This window comes from Entelurus aequoreus, linkage group LG13, assembly GCF_033978785.1.
Source record: "Entelurus aequoreus isolate RoL-2023_Sb linkage group LG13, RoL_Eaeq_v1.1, whole genome shotgun sequence".
NCBI classification, from domain to species: Eukaryota; Metazoa; Chordata; class Actinopteri; order Syngnathiformes; family Syngnathidae; genus Entelurus; species Entelurus aequoreus.
This window is the reverse complement of record NC_084743.1, coordinates 59,524,537-59,550,197: the sequence shown is the minus strand read 5'-3', so window position 1 is coordinate 59,550,197 and position 25,661 is coordinate 59,524,537. Positions and strand designations below refer to the sequence as shown.

The 25,661-nt window shown below is 37.6% G+C and overlaps 1 protein-coding gene across 2 annotated transcripts in view; it reads right to left on the bottom strand.

Moving 5' to 3' along the window:
• Positions 1-25,661, bottom strand: part of vps53 (VPS53 subunit of GARP complex) — a 104,297-nt gene that overhangs the window by 18,001 nt on the left and 60,635 nt on the right. For both annotated transcript variants that reach the window (XM_062068664.1, XM_062068663.1), the window contains exons 14-20: positions 25,378-25,620; positions 20,248-20,395; positions 12,222-12,304; positions 11,066-11,144; positions 10,841-10,989; positions 10,695-10,764; positions 10,442-10,579 (exon numbers count right to left, since the gene is read on the bottom strand). In XM_062068664.1, the coding sequence (XP_061924648.1) occupies positions 10,442-10,579; positions 10,695-10,764; positions 10,841-10,989; positions 11,066-11,144; positions 12,222-12,304; positions 20,248-20,395; positions 25,378-25,620 (910 nt within the window). The remainder of the gene's footprint in view (positions 1-10,441; positions 10,580-10,694; positions 10,765-10,840; positions 10,990-11,065; positions 11,145-12,221; positions 12,305-20,247; positions 20,396-25,377; positions 25,621-25,661) is intronic.

Genomic DNA, 25,661 nt, shown 5'->3' with positions numbered 1-25,661 from the left:
GAGCCCATGTGGTGATATCCTTTTCACACTGATGTGGCTTGTTGATGCAGTACAGGCTGAGGGATGGAAGGTCACGGGCTTAGCTGCTTACGTGCAGTGATTTCTCCAGATTCTCTGAACCCTTTGATGATATTACGGAGCGTAGATGGTGAAATCCCTAAATTCCTTGCAATAGCTGGTTGAGAAAGGTTTTTCTTAAACTGTTCAACAATTTGCTCAGGCATTTGTTGACAAAGTGGTGACCCTCGCCCCATCCTTGTTTGTGAATGACTGAGCATTTCATGGAATCTACTTTTATACCCAATCATGGCACCCACCTGTTCCCAATTAGCCTGCACACCTGTGGGATGTTCCAAATAAGTGTTTGATGAGCATTCCTCAACTTTATCAGTATTTATTGCCACCTTTGCCAACTTCTTTGTCACGTATGCTGGCATCAAATTCTAAAGTTAATGATTATTTGCAAAAAAAAAAATGTTTATCAGTTTGAACATCAAATATGTTGTCTTTGTAGCACATTCAACTAAATATGGGTTGAAAATGATTTGCAAATCATTGTATTCAGTTTATATTTACATCTAACATAATTTCCCAACTCATATGGAAGTTTACAAACGGGGTTTGTAGTTCTTTGAATGACTCTCACCATAATATGTTACGTTAACATACCAGGCACCTTCTCAGTTGGTTATTTATGCCTCATATAACGTACACTTATTCAGCCTGTTGTTCACTATTCTTTATTTATTTTAAATTGCCTTTCAAATGTCTATTCTTGGTGTTGGGTTTTATCAAACAAATGTCCCCAAAAAATGCGACTTATACTCCAGTGCGACTTATATATGCTTTTTTCCATCTTTATTATGCATTATCGGCCGGTGCGACTTATACTCCGGAGCGACTTATACTCCGAAAAATACGGTAGTTTTTTGTCCTCAAAATTCGCAGTTTTATTCATAAAAATTTATAAAATATAAAAATGGCAAATCGAATCGCAATCGCAATTTTGTTGAGAAAAATCTCAATTCGTTTTTTTTCTCAAAATCCGAAGTCTTGGCTTTTTCACCATGTGGGGTATTTAACTGGTGAGCCCGCAAGTTCAGTTAAAAAAAACTTGTGAGAGAGTGACATTTTTGCAGGTCCTTAAAAACAGCAGAGCATTCCTATAATTCTGACAAAATAAATACACCAAAATGTCTACTGTGGAGAACAATGGTTCTCTGAACAATACAAAATAAAGACTATAAGAAGGGAGAAGTCTGCCTTTGATGTGACTACTGGTAACAACCATTGTTTGTTTTTCTTCTTCTAATTTTCTTTCTTTCTTTAGTTTATTTCGAACATGAACACACTTACAGCATAATACATCAAACAATTTCATATCATTTCACTTTACATAATGTCCGAAAAGGAGTAGGAAGAAGCAAAGCTTATTAAATCCTACCCCTTTCCCACTTCAGAGCGTTTACAAATATATACATTCATTTACTGACTTTTTTTTATAGTAAAATGACATCCGTGAATGAGTAATACAACAGTTTTGTATTATATAATTAAGTCAGTCATTATTAACATACTGAGATGAAGAATATGTTACTTTCAATAATGTTGAAAGTATTTCTCATAATTCTTCTTTGTACTTTGTAAGCACTATTAATTTGAACAACCTCTTAAACTGGATCATATCAGTACAATGTTTAACTTCTTTACTTAATCCATTCCATCATTTAATTCCACATACTGTTATGCTAAAGGTTCTAAATGTTTTAAATGAGATTTTCCTCTAAGGTTATATTTCTCCTCTTTAGTTGAAGAATTGTTGTACATTCTTTGGCAGCAGGTTATAGTTTGCTTTGTACGTAATTTTAGCTGTTTGCAATTTTACCAAATCATCGAACTTTATTATTTTTGACTCAATAAATAAAGGTTTTGTATGTTCTCTATATCCAACATTATGTATCAGTCTAATTAATCTTTTTTGTAACACGGTTAACGAATGTAGCGCACATTTGTAGTTATTTCCCCATATTTCTGCACAATAACTCAGATATGGTAACACTAGCGAGCAGTAGAGAATATGAAGTGATTTTTGGCCCAGGAAGTATTTTGCTTTATTCATTATTGAAATGTTTTTTGCCACCTTATGTTGTATATTTTGTATATGAGATTTCCAGTTCATTTTATAAACTATCAATACTCCCAAAAATCTGGTTTCTTTTACCCTTTCAATTAGGGATGTCCGATAATGGCTTTTTTGCCGATATCAAATATTCCGATATTGTCCAACTCTTAATTACCGATACCGATATCAACTGATACCGATATATACAGTCGTGGAATTAACACATTATTATGACCTAATTTGGACAACCAGGTATGGTGAAGATAAGGTCCTTTTTTAAAAAAATTATAAAATAAAATAAGATACATAAATCAAAAACATTTTCTTGAATAAAAAAGAAAGTAAAACAATATAAAAACAGTTACATAGAAACTAGTAATTAATGAAAATGTAGTAAAATTAACTGTTAAAGGTTAGTATTATTAGTGGACCAGCAGCACGCACAATCATGTGTGCTTACGGACTGTATCCCTTGCAGACTGTATTGATATATATTGATATATAATGTAGGAACCAGAATATTAATAACAGAAAGAAACAACCCTTTTGTGTGAATGAGTATAAATGGGGGAGGGAGGTTTTTTGGGTTGGTGCACTAATTGTAAGTGTATCTTGTGTTTTTTTATGTTGATTTAATAGAAAAAAAAAACAAAACAAAAAAAAACGATACCGACAATAAAGAAAACGATACCGATAACTTCCGATACTACTGTACATTTTAAAGCATTTATCGGACATCTCTACTTTCAATGTCTACTCCGTCTATTTGTATTCGTGTATAATGCTCTTTTCTACTGTTACCAAAAAGCATTATTTTAGTTTTACTGAGATTCAAAGATTCATGAGATTGAGATTCATTTTAGACACTCAATCAGTAAAAAAACAGTTGAATGCAGGCGAGTCTTGCTCAAGTGGTAATGTAATGGTTTGTATGGGAACGACAGATTCTTACATCTGTTAAATGGCCAAGAGAAGGTGTACTATGGGGCGGTCGATCAAGCTGTAACACAAAAATGATCTATTTAAAGTTCCATGCCTTTAAAAGGTCAGAAAACCCATTCCTTAGTTGACATGACGAGCACGCTTTAACCACACCGGTTATATCTGTCATAACATTTTAAAGTGCCCCATAAAGATTGATAGTGTGTGTGCCACTATGCTCCACTCAAATCTGAACCGCGTTGTTTTGAGTTTATGTGGGAAAAGGTAAACTGTTTAAACTGGCTTCAAGAGCGTGTTTATTTCAAACATTCATCCAAAGAAGGAGCCAAAACAAAGTGTTGCTTTACAATTTGACATGTCAAATGGTAACAACACTTTTTTTTTTTAGATTTGTATATTATACACAAAACTTGTTAGGACAAGAACACTCTTTTTCCCCCTCTAATTGGTAAAAATCTGCCAGTACAAGACAGCTAACTATTCATCTATTACACCTATAAAGCGTGCAAAAAAAAAAAGCCCGCCAACAACGCTCAATTTACATTAAACAAGCCATAGCGACATTGTTATTGTAAGAACTAACACAGAGGAACTACTTTTTTGGCATAGTGACACATCGCCTTGCTCACACTGGCTCTATATTGCCTTTGAGTTAGTAAAAGTTAATGCTAGGCAGTGTTTCCCATAAACTGCCAAGATACCTGTGGCGGTGGGGGTGTGGTCACCATGACATCATCGAGTAATTTGCATAATTTACTACAATGATATGATTTTCTCTAAAAAGGCTCAAAAAATGTATACTTACTAATTAATAATAACAGTTTTGTTTAAAACGTCCATCCATCAATCCATTTTATAATATAATCGCAACTCTTTATGTACATATTTATATACAGATTTGAAAAATAAGTTATTCACTGAAATATATTTATTAATTGTGGTTCTTATAAAAAATACATCTTATAAAATATAAAAGCTAAAATGTCTCTTAAAGCTCTGCCCCTTTAATTAGTGCATACTAAATAATTTAACTTTAGCCTACTACTACAACCATATTATTTACCAGCAACATAAAGTGAAACAGAGGCAGAGGTGTCCTGCCACAGTCAGTAACAAATAAACAGAAAACAGTAGTGGTCAAATACAAATAAGGCAACAAGAGAAGTATCCTACACTTCTCTTTTGTAAAGTAAATCTGAACAGCCTATATGGGCATCTACATCAACTATATGATTTGCCTGAGAAGCTGGATAGGACAAAAAAAAATAAAAAAAATAAAAATGATTTATTTATTTTTTATTTGTGGCGGACGTAATTCTTTCGTGGCGGGCCGCCACAAATAAATGAATGTGTGGGAAACACTGCTAGGATATAAATCATGCCGCAAATGTTCATATCAAGTTTAAGCAGAGGTGGGTAGAGTAGTACTGTTACTTTAGAGATTTATTACTCAAGTAAAAGTAAGGAGTAGTCACCCAAATATTTACTTGAGTAAAAGTAAAAAGTATGTTGTGAAAAAACTCCTCAAGTACTGAGTAACTGTTCGTTTAATGATGACGGCAACAAATAATGCACAAAAACATAAAAATAGCAATGAGCAGATTCAGAGCCAGGAATATCTCTTAAGCAACTAAAACAATAATATATATTAAATAATAATACATTAACATAAAAAAATGAAGGCAAATTGAGCCACAATAACTTAACAGCACCATAGGCTCAGTAGGCAGAGATTACAAAGGAAAATAACAAGTTAGCCTTTACGCAAACCATAAACTGATAGGTGTGGGCTGCACGGTGAACCTGGGAACACACTGTGCACTTCTGGTTGGTGTTTCTGTGCATGCGTGAGTGCGTGTGCGACCGTGCCTGTGAGTGTGTGTGTCTCTGTTTGTCTATGAGGCTGCAGTACGTTAATAATTTATACCCACACTAATGTACATTTGACAGTGATTCATTGCAGGGAAGGTAACATCTGCCTACGGTGACAGCCAAAATATCTACCAACGTTACTTACCGCCATGTGCTTCCTCATATTTGACGTTGAGTTCATGTAAGCTTAAGCTTGTTAATCATGTGACCGCCTGGCTCTGTTTGATTGGTGAAACGGAGTCAAACGTCACCAGTGACTGTATTTGATTGGTGAAACAGAGTCAAACGTCACCAGTGACTGTATTTGATTGGTGAAACGGAGTCAAACGTCACCAGTGACTGTAATTGATTGGTGAAACGGAGTCAAACGTCACCAGTGACTGTATTTGATTGGTGAAACGGAGTCAAATGTCACCAGTGACTGTATTTGATTGGTGAAACGTAGTCAAACGTCACCAGTGACTGTATTTGATTGGTGAAACAGAGTCAAACGTCACCAGTGACTGTATTTGATTGGTGAAACGGAGTCAAACGTCACCAGTGACTGTAATTGATTGGTGAAACGGAGTCAAACGTCACCAGTGACTGTATTTGATTGGTGAAACGGAGTCAAACGTCACCAGTGACTGTATTTGATTGGTGAAACGGAGTCAAACGTCACCAGTGACTGTATTTGATTGGTGAAACGCAGGCATGATCCTACTTTGAAGGTTTGTCTGAGAAACCAAAACAAACAAAGCGTGCATTAACAGATCAAAAAAAATCAGTAGCGAGTTGAATGTAGATAAATGGAGCGGAGTAAAAGTAGCGTTTCTTCTCTATAAATATACTCAAGTAAAAGTAAAAGTATGTTGCATTAAAACTACTCTTAGAAGTACAATTTATCCCAAAAGTTACTCAAGTAGATGTAACGGAGTTACGGAGCGCGTTACTACCCACCTCTGAGTTTAAAATACCATCTTAAAGCGAAACACGTACTCGAGGATGGCGCCGATAGCATGAATGCTCATTGTTTCCCACACATTCATTTATTTGTGGCAGGCCCGCCACAAATTAAAAAAAAAAAAAAAAAAAAAATATATATATATATATATATATATATATATATATATATATATATATTTTTTTTGTCCTGTCCAGCTTCTCAGGCAAATCATATAGTTGATGTAGATGCCCATATAGGCTGTTCAGATTTACTTTACAAAAGAGAAGTGTAGGATACTTCTCTTGTTGCCTTATTTGTATTTGACCACTACTGTTTTCTGTTTATTTGTTACTGACTTTGGCAGGACACCTCTGCCTCTGTTTCACTTTATGTTGCTGGTAAATAATATGGTTGTAGTAGTAGGCTAAAGTTAAATTATTTAGTGTGCACTAATTAAAGGGGCAGAGCTTTAAGAGACATTTTAGCTTTTATATTTTATAAGATATATTTTTTGTAAGAACCACAATTAATAAATATATTTCAGTGAATAACTTATTGTTCAAATCTGTATATAAATATGTACATAAAGTGTTGTAATTATATTGTAAAATGGATGGATGGATGGACGTTTAAAACAAAACTGTTATTATTAATTAGTAAGTATACATTTTTTGAGCCTTTTTAGAGAAAATCATATCATTGTAGTAAATTATGCAAATTACTCGATGATGTCATGGTAACCACGCCCATAGCCACGCCCCCACCGCCACAAGTATCTTGGCAGTTTATGGGAAACACTGATGCTATATTGACAACACGCTACGCGGGCGGTTTACCTGCGTCAATGTTGTCAACAAAAGCACCACAGGTCAGTTAAACATACTGTATGCCTTTGCTAAAAACGGACAGCCACCGCATGGAGGACATCTAACACCTGTGAAGACCCAAGTCCTGCGAGAAGATTTCATTCAGATCTGTCGTATAATACACTATTACAGCAAGAATGAACCAGCTGTACTACACAAACAAGAGTGTCAAGTTGCAACTACTGGCTGCATGTGGATTGCTTTTGCTTACTGGACAACATTGGACATCTGTAAGTAGTCACAAAGAGCTGGGGTGGCGTTGTACCAAAAAAATGGATCAGCATTGTCATCTGAAGAGGTAAACAAGCTTGTTTGTTCAAACAACTGGCTAGACTGAAGAAGAGTGAATTGTTGCAGAATGTTAAGTTGTTTACGAGTGCGTTTTCTACATTATCGGTTAGTATTGCAAACTTTCAAAATGTGCACTTACAGTACCGTATTTTCTGGACCATAGGGCGCACCGGATTATAAGGCGCACTGCCGATAAGCGGGTCTATTCAGGTCTTTTTTTCATACAAAAGGCGCACCGGATTATAAGGCGCATTAAAGGGGTGATATTATGATTTTTTTCTAAATTTAAAACATTTCCTTGTGGTCTACATAACATGTAATGCACTGCAAAACTGAAATCTAAGTAAGATTAAATATCTCAAATAAGGGTGATATTTGCTTATTTTCTGTCTGATAAGATAATTCTTCTCACTAAGCAGATTTTATGTTAGAGTGTTTTACTTGTTTTAAGGGTTTTGGTCCTAAATTATCTCAGTAAAATATTACAGCTTGTTGCTGAGATTTTATGACCTATATTGAGTAAAACATGCTTGAAACTAGAATATCAACTGATGCAAAGCTGTGTTATTAACACTTGCACGTTTAAAACTACTTTTTTAAAGTAATAATTTCTTACTTCAAGCATGAAAAAAAAACCACGATGCAGAGCGCATATCATTATGTCAAGATAATGGCACTAGCATTTACTTAATTTAAGAATATTTTTCAACATATTGAGCAAAAATGTCTCCTTTTTTTTCTACCAAGAAAAGTGCACTTGTTATTAGTGAGAATATACTTATTTTAAGGTATTTTTGGGTTCATTGAGTTACTAATTTTACTTGTTTTGGAAAGTCTTGACAAGCCAAATTTTCTTGTTCTATTAGCAGATAATTTTGCTTAGTTCAAATAAAATACCCCTCATTTTTGTATTTTTTTTTCTTGTTTTTGAACACTGACTTTTTGCAGTGTGGTGGTTCCTTGGTCAAAACAAGAAGATAGTGATAAAGAAGAAGCTTATCGACTACGGCATCGGCGCGGGCTACAGTGGCGGACGTGCGCAAATTTTCAGGACTTATGCAGATCTCCAATACACATCAGCAGGTACCAGAAGGTAAGAAAAGTTGGTTTTGCATAATATTGTGAAACAAAACGCCAGATATGTCTGCTAATGGGTGCCATTTTGGGGTCCTTATACACACCCCATAGTAATACTTGTATCTCTGACTACTGTAGCCGTAATGGTCCGACAATCAATCAAGCGGTGCGGCGTCAAAGTCATACTAAAACATTTTGACAGTTTTTAGAGTGCCGTGTTCAATGTTCTATATTTTCAATGGAGCATTTAAGGTTTTGGTGTTGTTGACTGGCGTCATATTGCAGTCTACACGTATCTCTTATGTGTGACTGCCATCTACTGGTCACACTTATCATTACACCATGTACCAATTAAAATTGCTTCGAGGTCAACCAGAATTATTCCGTACATTAGGCGCACCGGGTTACAAGGCGCACTGTCAATTTTAGAGAAATAGAAAGGATTTTAAGTGCGCCTTATAGTCCGAAACATACGGTAATTCTTACTATACGAGTCATACCAAAGACTATAAAAATGGGACCCATTACCTCCCTGCTTGGCACTCAGCATCAAGGGTTGGAATTGGGGCTTAAATCACCAAAAATGATTCCCGGACGCGGGCACCGCTGCTGCTCACTGCTCACTGCTCCCCTCACCTCCCAGGGGGTGATCAAACACATTTCGGGAGAACATCCGCACCGTAACACAACATAAACACAAATCCCTTGCAGCACTAACTCTTCCGGGACGCTACAATATACACCCCCCGCTACCCAACCACCCCTGCCCCCCCACCTTAACCCCGCCCACTTCAACCTCCTCATGCTTTCTCAGGGAGAGCATGTCCCAAATTCCAAGCTGCTGTTTTGAGGCATGTTAAAAAAAATAATGCACTTTGTGACTTCAATAATAAATATGGCAGTGCCATGTTGGCATTTTTTTTCCATAACTTGAGTTGATTTGTTTTGGAAAACCTTGTTACATTGTTTAATGCATCCAGCGGGGCATCACAACAAAATTAGGCATAATGATGTGTTAATTCCACGACTGTATACACTACCGTTCAAAAGTTTGGGGTCACATTGAAATGTCCTTATTTTTGAAGGAAAAGCACTGTACTTTTCAATGAAGATAACTTTAAACTAGTCTTAACTTTAAAGAAATACACTCTATACATTGCTAATGTGGTAAATGACTATTCTAGCTGCAAATGTCTGGTTTTTGGTGCAATATCTACATAGGTGTATAGAGGCCCATTTCCAGCAACTATCATTCCAGTGTTCTAATGGTACAATGTGTTTGCTCATTGGCTCAGAAGGCTAATTGATGATTAGAAAACCCTTGTGCAATCATGTTCACACATCTGAAAACAGTTTAGCTCGTTACAGAAGCTACAAAACTGACCTTCCTTTGAGCAGATTGAGTTTCTGGAGCATCACATTTGTGGGGTCAATTAAACGCTCAAAATGGCCAGAAAAAGAGAACTTTCATCTGAAACTCGACAGTCTATTCTTGTTCTTAGAAATGAAGGCTATTCCACAAAATTGTTTGGGTGACCCCAAACTTTTGAACGGTAGTGTATATCGGTATCGGTTGATATCGGAATCGGTAATTAAGAGTTGGGGAATATCGGATATCGGCAAACAAGCCATTATCGGACATCTGTAGAAATAAGTAGCGGCTTTTAGTCAGGAATTTACGGTATTTAAAACACAAAAGGAAAGGACGTGTGTTCCAATGGGCAAAATTCCACAAAAAGTGAAGGTCTTTTTCAAAAATTTAGCTAATTTGTATTGAATGTCTTTATCGCAGCAGTAATGTAAAGCAGTGGTTCTCAACCTTTTTTCAGTGATGTCCCCCTGTGAACATTTTTTAATTCAAGTACCCCCTAATCAGAGCAAAGCATTTTTGGTTGAAAAAAAGAGAAAAAAAAGTAAAATACAGCACTATGTCATCAGTTTCTGATTTATTAAATTGTATAACAGTGCAAAATATTGCTAATTTGTAGTGGTCTTTCTTGAACTATTTGGAAAAAAAGGTATAAAAATAACTAAAAACTTGTTTAAAAATAAACAGGTGATTCAATTATAAATAAAGATTTCTACACATAGAAGTAATCATCAACTTAAAGTGCACCCTTTGGGGATTGTAATAGAGATCCATCTGGATTCATGAACTTAATTTTAAACATTTATTTTGTTAAAGTTTTATTCAATAAATATATTTATAAAGGATTTTTGAATTGTTGCTATTTTTAGAATATTTTAAAAAAATCTCACGTACCCCTTGGCATACCTTCAAGTACCCCCAGGGGTACGCGTACCCCCATTTGAGAACCACTGATGTAAAGTACCACAGTTGCTCACCTTAAGTATCATCTCTGCTCGAGTCATGCCCTTCACCACAATCTTGGTGTAGCTGGCAGGCGCCTTGCGTAGCACCTGCGAGCCTATGGAGGGCAGATCCAGCAGGACGGTCTTTAAGGAGTGTGTGTCCAGGAGGAGCTGGTGAGGAGGAACATGCATCAAGTCAATTAAATAAACTGACACTCAGTACACCTGCACACGGCAATGTGCCTGAGATGGCGACCTAAAATTAGAAAATCATGCGTAAACGTACTTGTTCTGCTCCCACCATGCTGATAGGCTTACACCGGAACAAGTGGTTGATAAACTTGGGGATGAAAGAACTAGAAGAGAGAGAGGTGACAAACAGAGTTGACGCCTCTTCGCTTCAGGCCGACAGAGTACCAAAATATGTGTTACTTTGTGAACTTGATGCAGAATTGTGTGAAGTATTTGCGCGTGGAGGCCAGGTTGTCTCTGATGATGGGCACATTCTGCTTTATGTGCATGATGATGGAAGTCACGTAGGGACTCTGGTCACCGACATGCTCCACACTCTGCCACGGCATCTGGGAGGGCCAAGCGAAAGCATGATGTCATTGCGTTTGTTGCAAAGGTGGACATTAACAGACGGTAAAGGCCGACCTTGCTCATTGCAGTGAGAGCGGGGTCACAGGCTGCATCGAGATCTTGAACAAGGAGCTGGATACTGTTCGAGATCACACTGGTAGAACAGCAAGGAGTCACATTAGTACACTATACAACAAAATACGGCCATCATTTTTATTACATTTTTGGGTAGAATTTTATTAAACAGAACCAGTTTTCTTTTAAGTAGTATAGAAATGTATCACAGCTGTTTGTTTTTTATGGAGGAATGTAGTTCATTTATTATGTAGTGCACTGTTGCTTAATCAATCAATCAATCCATCAATCAAACTTTATTCATAAAGCGCTTTTCATACATAAAAGATATACAACGCAAAGTGCTTTACAAAGTTAAAAACAATACCTCGGTGACCCATTTCCCTCATAATCACATACGTACGCACGGACACAGATACCAAACACAAACACACACACACAACATACACGCATATGCAACTATATGGACAAATGATTGCAGACTGAGTACAGAGGAGACATGTGAGTAAACACTATCACAAGAGCCATTTGCACCAGGAGGTCATCAGACCACGGCCACCAGAACGCTGACACAAAAGAGCCCCCACAAGCACGGCCGATAACCCCTGAGGCAGATGGCTCATCTGAGGAACGTCGGGAAGTAAAAATAATAAAACTTGCAAAATAGTAAGAACCATGAATAGAGATAAAGAATAAAATACAAGTAAGACATATGAAGATTAATAGAAAAAAATAATATACAGTAAATAAATAATAAATAAATAGAACTAAATACAATCTTGCATAACTAATAGGATAAAAAGTAAAATACAAATGACTTCAATAAAATAATTATTATCAGGTAAAAGCCAAATCAAAAAGGTGGGTCTTAAGCCTGCTCTTGAAAACATGAACGTTCTCCGCAGCCCTGAGCTGAAAGCTACTACATTGGGTGAAACGAGTGTAAAAATGACTATTTGGGTGTTATTTCATGTTTAGAAGTCTCCGTTATGTTTAAAAATATATTAAGAATGTCCTATACTTTTTTTTCATGCTTAAACTATTACATTTAAAAACAATTTCCAACAATCCTCCTTTGCGATATCAAGAAACTGGCCGGGATAAATGAGGGACGACTGTATTTAAGAACAGCAAAGAAAGTGTATTTGTGACATACGTGCTGAATGTATCCATCTCTCCAGTCAAGTTGATTCTCTCCATCAGGACTTTGTCCACTTTCTCCTTGAGCTTCTCTTCGAGCTGTTAAGAAACACAGCAGATGTCCATTAAAGCTCTGCCGGTGTATGGCAGGAGAACGAAACAGAACGAACGAAGGAACCAAAGAACGAAGGAACCAACGAACCAACGAACAAACGAACAAACCAACGAACCAATGAACAACGAACGAACCAACGAACGAACCAACGAACGAACCAACGAACAAACCAACGAACGAACCAATTAACGAACCAACGAACGAACCAACGAACCAACCAACCAACGAACCAACCAACGAACCAACCAACGAACCAACCAACGAACCAACCAACCAACCAACGAACAAACCAACGAACCAACGAACAAACCAACGAACAAACCAACGAACCAATTAACGAACCAACCAACGAACCAACCAACGAACCAACCAACGAACCAACGAACCAAACAACGGACCAACCAACGAACCAACCAACGAACCAACCAACGAACCAACCAACCAACGAACCAACCAACGAACCAACCAATGGAACAACCAACGAAACAATGAACGAAACAACGAACAAACGAACCAACGAACCAACCAACCAACCAACCAACCAACCAACCAACCAACCAACCAACCAACGAACCAACCAACGAACCAACCAACGAACCAACCAACCAACGAACCAACCAACGAACCAACGAACGAACCAATGAACCAACCAACGAACCAACGAACCAATGAACCAACGAACCAACGAACCAACGAACAAATGAACCAACCAACCAACGAACCAACCAACGAACCAACCAACCAACCAACCAACCAACCAACCAACCAACCAACCAACGAACAAACCAACGAACAAACCAACGAACAAACCAACGAACAAACCAACGAACCATCCATCCATCCATCCATCCATCCATCCATCCATCCATCCATCCATCCATACATCCATCCATCCATCCATCCATCCATCCATACATACATCCATACATCCATCCATACATATTACATACACGTATGTCAAGGGACCTGAAAGCTGCCGTAGAAATATTGCATTAATTCCACAGAGAACCCGGAATTAAGACCCAGACAAACCTTTTTTTTCAAGTACGATGTTTTTGGACAATTATTCTAAATGACAAAGTCAAAGATAAGAAATACTAAATGGGTTTTAAATCACAAGAAATAACAACTGGTAGACAGCAATACATCACAGTCATATTTGCTTGACAGTGGACTACTTTATTAAAAACAACATTATCTTAAAATCTGCATAACAACTCCTCCCTCATTGGTGGCTAACTTGCCCGAGGCTTGAGAGACTTTTTGGAGCGGTCTCTCTCTCTCATGGCTGTATCTTTCCAGGTCACGAGTGTGTATGTGTGTTCCAAGAAGAAAAGCTCTGTCACGCTTGTGGAGAAGTAGTTTGGTGCTGCCTGCTAATTTGCATGACCGAGCGATACCCCGGGATACGAGATAAATTGCTTCTGTGACGCCGCCCGTACATCCATAAAGGTGTATTGCGAAACAGCGTCGGCCATTGAAATGGATTTTAATCAATTTCATTGTTGCTCGGCCCCCAAAAGAGCACAATTTTAACATGCAACTTGTCTTTTCAAAAGAAAAACAAACGATTAGATCAGGGGTGTCAAACGTACGGCACGAGGGCCGGATCAGGCCCGCGGGATGAGTTTGCCAAGTATAAAAATGTACCTGAAATTTTTGAATAAAAGAATCACCTGTTCTAAATGTGTCCACTGGATGTCGCAATAGCAATTCTTTGTATTTGTTATTTTCAGGAATAAGTACATCATGCCTGCGTACAATATCACAACAAATGGCAATCATAAGGTTATTGTCCGTACTATCAGGAAACACAGACTAAAACAAACTACAACCAATGCTAGCAGTGGTTATACTGGTGTAAATAAGTAGAGCATGCTTAGCAACCTAATGTACGCCCTAAACCAGGGGTCACCAACGCGGTGCCCGCGGGCACCAGGTAGCCCGTAAGGACCAGATGAGTAGCCCGCTGGCCTGTTCTAAAAATAGCTCAAATAGCAGCACTTACCAGTGAGCTGCCTCTATTTTTTAAATTGTATTTATTTACTAGCAAGCTGGTCTCGCTTTGCCCGACATTTTTAATTCTAAGAGAGACAAAACTCAAATAGAATTTGAAAATCCAAGAAAATATTTTAAAGACTTGGTCTTCACTTGTTTAAATAAATTCATTCATTGTTTTACTTTGCTTCTTATAACTTTCAGAAAGACAATTTTAGAGAACAAATACAACCTTAAAAATTATTTTAGGATTTTTAAACACATATACCTTTTAAATTCCTTCCTCTTCTTTCCTGACAATTTAAATCAATGTTCAAGTAAATTTATTTTTTTTATTGTAAAGAATAATAAATACATTTTAATTTAATTCTTCATTTTAGCTTCTGTTTTTTCGACGAAGAATATTTGTGAAATATTTCTTCAAACTTATTATGATTAAAATTCCAAAAAAAATATTCTGGCAAATCTAGAAAATCTGTAGAATCAAATTTAAATCTTATTTTTAAAGTCTTTTGAATTTCTTTTAAAAATTTTGTTCTGGAAAATCTAGAAGAAATAATGATTTGTCTTATATAGCTTGGTCCAATTTGTTATATATTCTAACAAAGTGCAGATTGGATGTTAACCTATTTAAAACATGTCATCAAAATTCTAAAATTAATCTTAATCAGGAAAAATTACTAATGATGTTCCATAAATTATTATTTTTTAATATTTTCAAAAAGATTCGAATTAGCTAGTTTTTCTCTTCTTTTTTTTCGGTTGAATTTTGAATTTTAAAGAGTCGAAATTGAAGATAAACTATCTTTCAAAATGTGATTGTCATTTTTTTTCGTGTTTTCTCCTCTTTTAAACCGTTCAATTAAGTGTAAATACCATTAATTATTAATAATAACATAGAGTTACAGGTAAATTGAGCAAATTGGCTATTTCTGGCAATTTATTGAAGTGTGTATCAAACTGGTAGCCCTTCGCATTAATCAGTACCCAAGAAGTAGCTCTTGCTTTCAAAAAGGTTGGTGACCCCTGCCCTAAACTAAAGAGGAGACATTTTACTAAAGTATGCCTATAGGCTACACGAATGAGGGATTATTTTATCATATGATTTGGCTGTCTCCATACCTTTCACATTGCCGTGATGACAGCCGTGATAATGTTGGAACCCATTTCCTCAGCATATTGAGAAGGAAATAGGCACCGACACTACCCATATCCACATCGGTTTTATTTGTCGAAAATATATTTTGCCATGTCAGTTAGATTGCACATCGACATAGAGGCTAATGGGCATATATTTCCCCTGTTAGCCTACATGTCGATGTGTCATTGACATGTAGGCTACGCACCATCACACTAAGCATTTGTTGCAGGAACATAATAGCTTTGTCAGACAAGGTCATAGACTGTGATGGACAATATAGTTTACATACGAAATGTCCATTTCCATTTATTACAAGTAATAAGAAAACCCAAATGCCTTACTTACCTATCAAGGAGGAAATTAGCAAGTTTGGCGTCAGATGAGAAAAATCTTCTCCGCCTTCAATTGTCTCCATCTTTCAAAAGTAGGGATGTCCGATAATATCGGCCTGCCGATATTATCGGCCGATATATGCGTTAAAATGTAATATCGGAAATTATCGGTATCGGTTTTTTTATTATCGGTATCTGTTTTTTTTTGTTTTGTTTTTTATTAAATCAACATAAAAAACACAAGATACACTTACAATTAGTGCACCAACCCAAAAAACCTCCCTCCCCCATTTACACTCATTCACACAAAAGGGTTGTTTCTTTCTGTTATTAATATTCTGGTTCCTACATTATATATCAATATATATCAATACAGTCTGCAAGGGATACAGTCCGTAAGCACACATGATTGTGCGTGCTGCTGGTCCACTAATAGTACTAACCTTTAACAGTTAATTTTACTAATTTTCATTCATTACTAGTTTCTATTTAACTGTTTTTATATTGTTGTACTTTCTTTTTTATTCAAGAAAATGTTTTTAATTTATTTATCTTATTTTACTAATTTTTTAAAAAAGTACCTTATCTTCACCATACCTGGTTGTCCAAATTAGGCATAATAATGTGTTAATTTCAAGACTGTATATATCGGTTGATATCGGTATCGGTAATTAAAGAGTTGGACAATATCGGAATATCGGATATCGGCAAAAAGCCATTATCGGACATCCCTATTCAAAAGGCATCCCCGATACAAATCCTCGTTTTGTTCCTGGCTTTGTCATGAATAAGTTGAGAACCGTAACGACGCCTTTGAGATTTACTAAGGTCTGACATGTTTAGTAACTTTACCAGTGGCAGTAGCTTGATGAAGAGGGCGGTGCGTGACTGGCAACCTGGATGTGACACCCTCGCGGACTTTCTAATTGGTGAAACGGTGGAGGACGGGGCATCGAAATGAAAACATTAACAAGATTTCGGGGCTGTAAAGCTAATTTTGAAATGAGCATAACCCGGATGGACTACTGTTATCAGTTACAGAGGCATTCGAAATTGAAACATGATTTATTAATGCCTTTTGACGTATCAGGGCCATTTAATGATGACTTGACATTTAAATTATTACATATGGCTCCTCTAAATCTCTAAATCAACTTCAGATCTATCCATCGATTATAACGTTTTCATATATTTTTTGTTTTATGCCCTTTTGTTAAATAAAACCTAGTTTTTTAATGGCAATCACACAGAACATGCAATATTTTCCCCAAAATTTGATGTACAGCAGTGTTTTTCACCTTTTTTTGAGCTAAGGCACATTTTTTGCGTTGAAAAAATCCAGAGGCACACCACCAGCAGAAATCATTAAAAAAATCAGTAATCAGTAAAAAGTCATTGTCGCAATTGTTGGATATGACTTTAAAGCATAACCAAGCATGCATCAATATAGCTCTTGTCTCAAAGTAGGTGTACTGTCACCACCTGTCACATCACGCCCTGACTTATTTTGAGTTTTTTGCTGTTTTCTTGTGTGTAGTGTTTTAGTTCTTGTCTTGCGCTCCTATTTTGGTGGCTTTCACTCTTTTTTTGGTATTTTCCTGTGGCAGTTTTAGGTCTTCCTTTGAGCGATATTACCCGCATCTACTTGGTTTTAGCAATCAAGAATTTTCAGTTGTTTTTATCCTTCTTTGTGGGGACATTGTTGATTGTCATGTTCGGATGTACATTGTGGACGCCGTCTTTGCTCCACAGTAAGTCTTTGCTGTCATCCAGCATTCTGTTTTTGTTTACTTTGTAGCCAGTTCAGTTTTAGTTTCGTTCTGCATAGCCTCCCCTAAGCTTCAATGCCTTTTCTTAGGGGCACTCACCTTTTGTTTATTTTTGGTTTAATCATTAGACACTTTTTTACCTGCACGCTGCCTCCCGCTGTTTCCGACATCTACAATGCAATTAGCTACCGGCTGCCAGCTACTGATATGGAAGAGTATTACACGGTTACTCTGCCGAGCTCTAGACAGCACCGACACTCAACAACAACACATCATTTGCAGACTATAATTACTGGTTTGCAAAAAATATTTTTTACGGAAATAGGTGAAATTAGATAATCTCTCACGGCACACTGGTACCAGTGTGCCGTAAGAGATTATCTAATTCACTTACTGTGGAGCAAAGACGGCACAAACACTGATGTACAGTAACTGGAGCCTTCACAAGGTCAATAATTCATAAAAAATATTGATTTTGATTAGAGATGTCTGATAATATCGGGCTACCGATATTATCGGCCGATAAATGCTTTAAAATGTAATATCGGAAATTATCGGTATCGGTTTCAAAGTTATCGGTATCGGTTTCAAAAAGTAAAATTTATGACTTTTTAAAACGCAGCTGTGTACACGGACGTAGGGAGAAGTACAGAGCGCCATTAAACGTTAAGGGCACTGCCTTTGCGTGCTGCCCCAATCACATAATATCTACGGCTTTTCACACACACTAGCGAATGCAACGCATAATTGGTCAACAGCCATACAGGTCACACTGAGGGTGACAGTATAAACAACTTTAACACTGTTGCAAATATGCGCCACACTGTGAACCCACACCAAACAAGAATGACAAACACATTTCGGGAGAACATCCGCATCGTAACACAACATAAACACAACAGAACAAATACCCAGAACCCCTTGCAGCACTAACTCTTCCGGGACGCTACAATATACACCCCCGCTACCCCCCAAAAAACCCGACCCCCCCAATCCCGCCCACCTCAACCGCCTCATGCTCTCTCAGGGAGAGCATGTCCCAAATTCCAAGCTGCTGTTTTGAGGCATGTTAAAAAAAATAATGCACTTTGTGACTTCAATAATAAACATGGCAGTGCCATGTTGGCACTTTTTTCCATAACTTGAGTTGATTTATTTTGGAAAACCTTGTTACATTGTTTAATGCATCCAGCAGGGCATCACAACAAAGTTAGGCATAATAACGTGTTAATTCCACGACAGTACCGTATTTTTCGGACTATAAGTCGCAGTTTTTTTCATAGTTTGGCTGGGGGTGCGACTTATACTCAGGAGCGACTTATGTGTGAAATGATTAACACATTACCGTAAAATATCCAATAATATTATTTAGCTCATTCACGTAAGAGACTATAAGATTTCATGGGATTTAGCGATTAGGAGTGACAGATTGTTTGGTAAACGTATAGCATGTTCTATATGTTATAGTTATTTGAATGACTCTTACCATAATATGTTACGTTAACATACCAGGCACGTTCTCAGTTGGTTATTTATGCCTCATATAACGTACACTTATTCAGCCTGTTGTTCACTATTCTTTATTTATTTTAAATTGCCTTTCAAATGTCTATTCTTGGTTTAGGGTTTTATCAAATACATTTCCCCCAAAAATGCGACTTATACTCCAGTGTGACGTTCACTACCGTTCAAAAGTTTGGGGTCACATTGAAATGTCCTTATTTTTGAAGGAAAAGCACTGTACTTTTCAATGAAGATAACTTTAAACTAGTCTTAACTTTAAAGAAATACACTCTATACATTGCTAATGTGGCAAATGACTATTCTAGCTGCAAATGTCTGGTTTTTGGTGCAATATCTACATAGGTGTATAGAGGCCCATTTCCAGCAACTATCACTCCAGTGTTCTAATGGTACAATGTGTTTGCTCATTGGCTCAGAAGGCTAATTGATGATTAGAAAACCCTTGTGCAATCATGTTCACACATCTGAAAACAGTTTAGCTCGTTACAGAAGCTACAAAACTGACCTTCCTTTGGGCAGATTGAGTTTCTGGAGCGTCACATTTGTGGGGTCAATTAAACGCTCAAAATGGCCAGAAAAAGAGAACTTTCATCTGAAACCCGACAGTCTATTCGTGTTCTTAGAAATGAAGGCTATGCCACAAAATTGTTTGGGTGACCCCAAACTTTTGAACGGTAGTGTATATATGGTTTTTTTCCTTCTTTATTATGCATTTTCGGCCGGTGCGGCTTATACTCCGGAGCGACTTATACTCCAAAAAATACGGTATATATCGGTATCGGTTGATATCGGAATCGGTAATTAAGAGTTGGACAATGTCGGAATATCGGCAAAAAAGCCATTATCAGACATCTCTAATTTTGATTCTTTATTATCTTTAGGGCAATTGTTCTCGTTACATTTCACCTTTATGCTCTCCTATTCTTTTTTTTTTTTTTTCTCTCCATGTAATAGTATTCTTAGAATGTGCACTTCGGACACCTACGCATTAGCGTATCCCGAAAAACTCGTAAATTGGGCCACTCGTACCCCCAAGGTACCACTGCATAACTCCCAGACCTTAAATAGAGGCTTTCGTTTTAAAGTTTTTTCGGTGGGGGGGTAAAAAAAAAAAATACTGTCCTATATTCAGAAAAGAGTGTAGCTGTTTGGAATATACGTGCCTGCTGCGTGGTAGCGAGGCAGTACTCAGCGGTGCTGAGGATGCTGCAGATGAGACACAGCTCGTCGACGGTGAACTTGGTCGTTTCCGAGCCTTCCTTCTCTTTCAGCAGACTGCTGATTGTCAGACCCACGCTGTTACTGCTGGACCTGCGGCGAGAGGCAGAAGGGCGGTTGCAGAGGAACGTGACTAGGCGGGGACAGACGACACTCATTAAAACAGCGCTGTCTTTATTTCAAAGCCGCTGCATGGTTTGAACTTCTATATTCACACCAGGGCCATCAAATATGCTTTTCAATTATCCTGAAGAGGCAGAGGGACTCCGGATATTGTGCATCAAGAATAACAAGCAAATAAAAGTGTGGGGATGCTGCAGCGGCAAGCTGGCCATTAATAAAGCAAAGAAAGTGCTGTGATCAAACAAGCTATATTTCAAGCAACTCTCAGGAACTTGAAAAAAAAAACAACCTCGCAAAATTAGGTCATAACTCACCGCATCGGGCAAGTTTGAAAATAAACAAGAGTTGAGTCGGAGTGCCTCTGGGAGCATGTTTAAGTGATCACATATGGTGGACAACATATGGTGTGCAGTGTTTCCCATAAACTGCCAAGATACCTGTTGCGGTTGGGCGTGGTCACCATGACATCATCGAGTAATTTGCATAATTTACTACAATGATTTGATTTTCTCTAAAAAGGCTCAAAAAATGTATACTTAGAGATGTCAGATAATATCGGCCGATATATGCGTTAAAATGTAATATCGGAAATTATCGTTTTTTTATTATCAGTATCGTTTTTTAATTTTTTTTTAATTAAATCAACATAAAAAACACAAGATACACTTACAATTAGTGCACCAACCCAAAAAACCTCCCTCACCCATTCACACTCATTCACACAAAAGGGTTGTTTCTTTCTGTTATTAATATTCTGGTTCCTACATTATATATCAATATATATCAATACAGTCTGCAAGGGATACAGTCCGTAAGCACACATGATTGTGCGTGCTGCTGGTCCACTAATAGTACTAACCTTTAACAGTTAATTTTACTCATTTTCATTAATTACTAGTTTCTATGTAACTATTTTTATATTGTTTTACTTTCTTTTTTATTCAAGGAAATGTTTTTAATTTATTTATCTTATTTTACTAATTTTTTTAAAAAGTACCTTATCTTCACCATACCTGGTTGTCCAAATTAGGCATAACAATGTGTTAATTCCACGACTGCATATATCGGTTGATATCGGTATCGGTTGATATCGGTATCGGTAATTAAAGAGTTGGACAATATCGGAATATCGGATATCGGCAAAAAGCCATTATCGGACATCCCTAATACTTACTAATTAATACTAACAGTTTTGTTTTAAACGTCCATCCATCCATCCATTTTACAATATAATTACAACACTTTATGTACATATTTATATACAGATTTGAACAATAAGTTATTCACTGAAATATATTTATTAATTGTGGTTCTTAAAAAAAATATGTCTTATAAAATATAAAAGCTAAAATGTCTCAAAGCTCTGCCCCTTTAATCAGTGCATACTAAATAATTTAACTTTAGCCTACTACCACAACCATATTATTTACCAGCAACATAAAGTGAAACAGAGGCAGAGGTGTCCTGCCACAGTCAGTAACAAATAAACAGAAAACAGTAGTGGTGGTAGATAGACACAGAGCTTCATCAAACATCTGATCCACTGAACAAAGAGCTCCAATAATCTTGAACTTTAGACTGCCATCAGTTTTACTCCCTACACTTAACCATGTGTTTCCTACTGCCAGCAGACTTTGCACCCTTTGTTATATACACATGTTGTGTTTGTAATATAAATACATTTAATAAAGTCAAATACAAATAAGGCAAGAAGAGAAGTATCCTACACTTCTCTTTTGTAAAGTAAATCTGAACAGCCGATATGGGCATCTACATCAACTATATGATTTGCCTGAGAAGCTGGAGAGGACAAAAAAAAATAAAAAAAATTAAATGTTTTTATTTATTTGTGGCGGACGTAATTCTTTCATGGCGGGCCGCCACAAATAGATGAATGTGTGGGAAACCCTGGTGTGTTTGATTAGCACGTACACCGGAAATAGAAACGGCACAATTGTGTACGTCGACTTGTCAGTGACCATTCTGATGTAAATGACAGGACTGCTGCGTGACTCCAACTACGACAACCGCACATGTCGCAACACAACAACGTAAAGCCGTACGAACCACAACAAGATTAGGCGACACCGCAAGTGACGAACACAAAGGAAGTGACGGCAGACTTACTGTCATTTACTTTGACAAATTTGTGCTTTAGGCTGTTGTGCAAAGTTGTAGTGTTGTGGCGTTTCCATTTGTTGTGGCTTTTGCAATTGTGTTGTGGCGTAAAGTTATTGTGTTGTGGCTATAAGTAGTTGTGTTGCGGCGTTTGCATTTGTAGTGACTTTTGCGATCGTATTTCGGCTCCAAGTTGTGTTGTAGCATAAAGTTGTCGTGGCTGAAATTTGTTGTGTTGTGTCTGAAAAATGTTGTTGTGTTGTGTCTGAAAGTTGTTGTCCTGTGTCTGATAGTTGTTGTCCTGTGTCTGATAGTTGTTGTCTTGTGGTGTAAAGTTGTTGTTGTGGCGGTATGTTGTTGTGTTGTGGCTAAAAGTTGTTTTTGTGTTGTGGCTGAAATATGTTTGGTTGTGGCGTAAAGTTATTGTGTTGTGGCTGTAAGTAGTTGTGTTGCGGCGTTTGCATTTGTAGTGATTTTTGCAATCGTATTTCGGCTCCAAGTTGTTGTGTTGTAGCATAAAGTTGTTGTGGCTGAAATTTGTTGTGTTGTGTCTGAAATATATTGTTGTGTTGTGTCTGAAAGTTGTTGTCTTGTGTCTGAAAGTTGTTGTCTTGTGGTGTAAAGCTGTTGTCTTGTGGTGTAAAGTTGTTGTCTTGTAGTGTAAAGTTGTTGTTTTTGTTGTGGCGGTATGTTGTTGTGTTGTGGCTAAAAGTTGTTTTTGTGTTGTGGCCAAAAGTTGTTGTGTGCTGGTGTAAAGTTGTTGTGTTGTGGTGTAAGGTTGTGTTGTAAAGTTGTTGTTTTGTGGTGTAAAGTTGTTGTGGCAGAAAGTTGTGTTGTGGCATCTGCTGTGACTTCTGCAATTGTGTTGTATGTTGTAGCTTTATGCGGTTGTGTTGCGGATTTATGCAATTGTGTTGTGACCTAAGGATGTTATGTTGTAGCTTTATGCTGTTGTGTTGCGGATTTATGCAATTGTGTTGTGACCTAAAGTTGTGTTGTGGCTTAAAGTTGTTGTGTTGTGGCTTGAAGTTGTTGGGTAGCGGATTAATGTAATTATGTTGTGACCTAAGGTTGTGTTGTGTCTTTAGAAATGGTGTTGCGACCTAAGGATGTTATGTTGTGGCTTCATGCTGTTGTGTTGCGGTTTTATGCAATTGTGTTGTGACCTAAAGTTGTGTTGTGGCTGTAAGTAGTTGTGTTGCGGCGTTTGCATTTGTAGTGATTTTTGCGATCGTATTTTGGCTCCAAGTTGTTGTGTTGTAGCATAAAGTTGTTGTGGCTGAAATATGTTGTGTTGTGTCTGAAATATGTTGTTGTCTTGTGTCTGAAAGTTGTTGTCCTGTGTCTGAAAGTTGTTGTCTTGTGGTGTAAAGTTGTTGTCTTGTGGTGTAAAGTTGTTGTTGTGGCGGTATGTTGTTGTGTTGTGGCTAAAAGTTGTTTTTGTGTTGTGGCTGAAATATGTTTGGTTGTGGCGTAAAGTTATTGTGTTGTGGCTGTAAGTAGTTGTGTTGCGGCGTTTGCATTTGTAGTGATTTTTGCGATCGTATTTCAGCTCCAAGTCTTTGTGTTGTAGCATAAAGTTGTTGTGGCTGAAATATGTTGTGTTGTGTCTGAAATATGTTGTTGTGTTGTGTCTGAAATATGTTGCTGTGTTGTGTCTGAAAGTTGTTGTCTTGTGGTGTAAAGCTGTTGTCTTGTGGTGTATAGCTGTTGTCTTGTGGTGCAAAGTTGTTGTCTTGTGGTGTAAAGTTGTTGCTTTTGTTGTGGCGGTATGTTGTTGTGTTGTGGCCAAAAGTTGTTTTTGTGTTGTGGCTAAAAGTTGTTTTTGTGTTGTGGCTAAAAGTTGCTGTGTGCTGGTGTAAAGTTGTTGTGTTGCGGTGTAAGGTTGTTGTGTTGTGGTGTAAGGTTGTTGTGTTCTAAAGTTGTTGTTTTGTGGTGTAAAGTTGTTGTGGCAGAAAGTTGTGTTGTGGCATCTGCTGAGACTTCTGCAATTGTGTTGTGGCTTAAAGTTGATGTGTTGTGGCTTGAAGTTGTTGGGTCGCGGATTTATGCTGTTGTGTTGTGACCAAATTAGTGTTGTGGCTTTAGAAATTGTGCTGTGACCTAAGGATGTTATGTTGTAGCTTTATGCGGTTGTGTTGCGGATTTATGCAATTGTGTTGTGACCTAAGGATGTTATGTTGTAGCTTTATGCTGTTGTGTTGCGGATTTATGCAATTGTGTTGTGACCTAAAGTTGTGTTGTGGCTTAAAGTTGTTGTGTTGTGGCTTGAAGTTGTTGGGTAGCGGATTTATGTAAATATGTTGTGACCTAAGGTTGTGTTGTGTCTTTAGAAATGGTGTTGCGACCTAAGGATGTTATGTTGTAGCTTTATGCTGTTGTGTTGCGGTTTTATGCAATCGTGTTGTAACCTAAAGTTGTGTTGTGGCTTAAAGTTGTTGTGTCGCGGCCTCATGCTTATGTGATGTTTGCATTTGTTGTGGCTTTTTCAATTGTGAAGTAGCTTAAAAATGTTGTGGCTTCATGTTTGCATTTGTTGTGGCTTTTGCAATTATGTTAAAGTTGTTGTGCTGCGGCTTTACGCTGTTTATGCAGTAATGTTGTGACTTGAAGTTGTGTCGTGGCTTTATGCTGCTGTGTTGTGGCACAAAGTGGTCGTGTTGTGTCGTTTGCATTTGTTGTACGCACCGCACACTGCGGCCCATTTCAAACACAACACGTGACTTTTCAAGTTCCTAACTGCTTATTAAAGCACACCAGAAGAAACACCAACGTGTATGTGTGTGTGTGTGTGTGTTACATCCTTCTGTTGAACACAAGGGTTGGTTCCTTACTTCGGCAGGTTACCAGAGAGGATCTTCCAGGCGTACTCCCTCAGGAACTTCTGGAAGATGGTGGTGAGGGCGATCATGGGCTCCCCAGTGCTTAACTGGGAGCATTGGACCATGCACTTCTTGTAATAGACAAAGAGGTCGGCGCAGCTTGGAAGCACGGCACCGCCCTCCTCCGTGCCAATCTTGGGTGGGCCCTGTGCTCGGAAGTCAGCCACAAACCTATCAATCAGTTCCCCGAGGTTCCTGCAACGCAGAAAAGAATGAATGGGTTATAAATATATCAG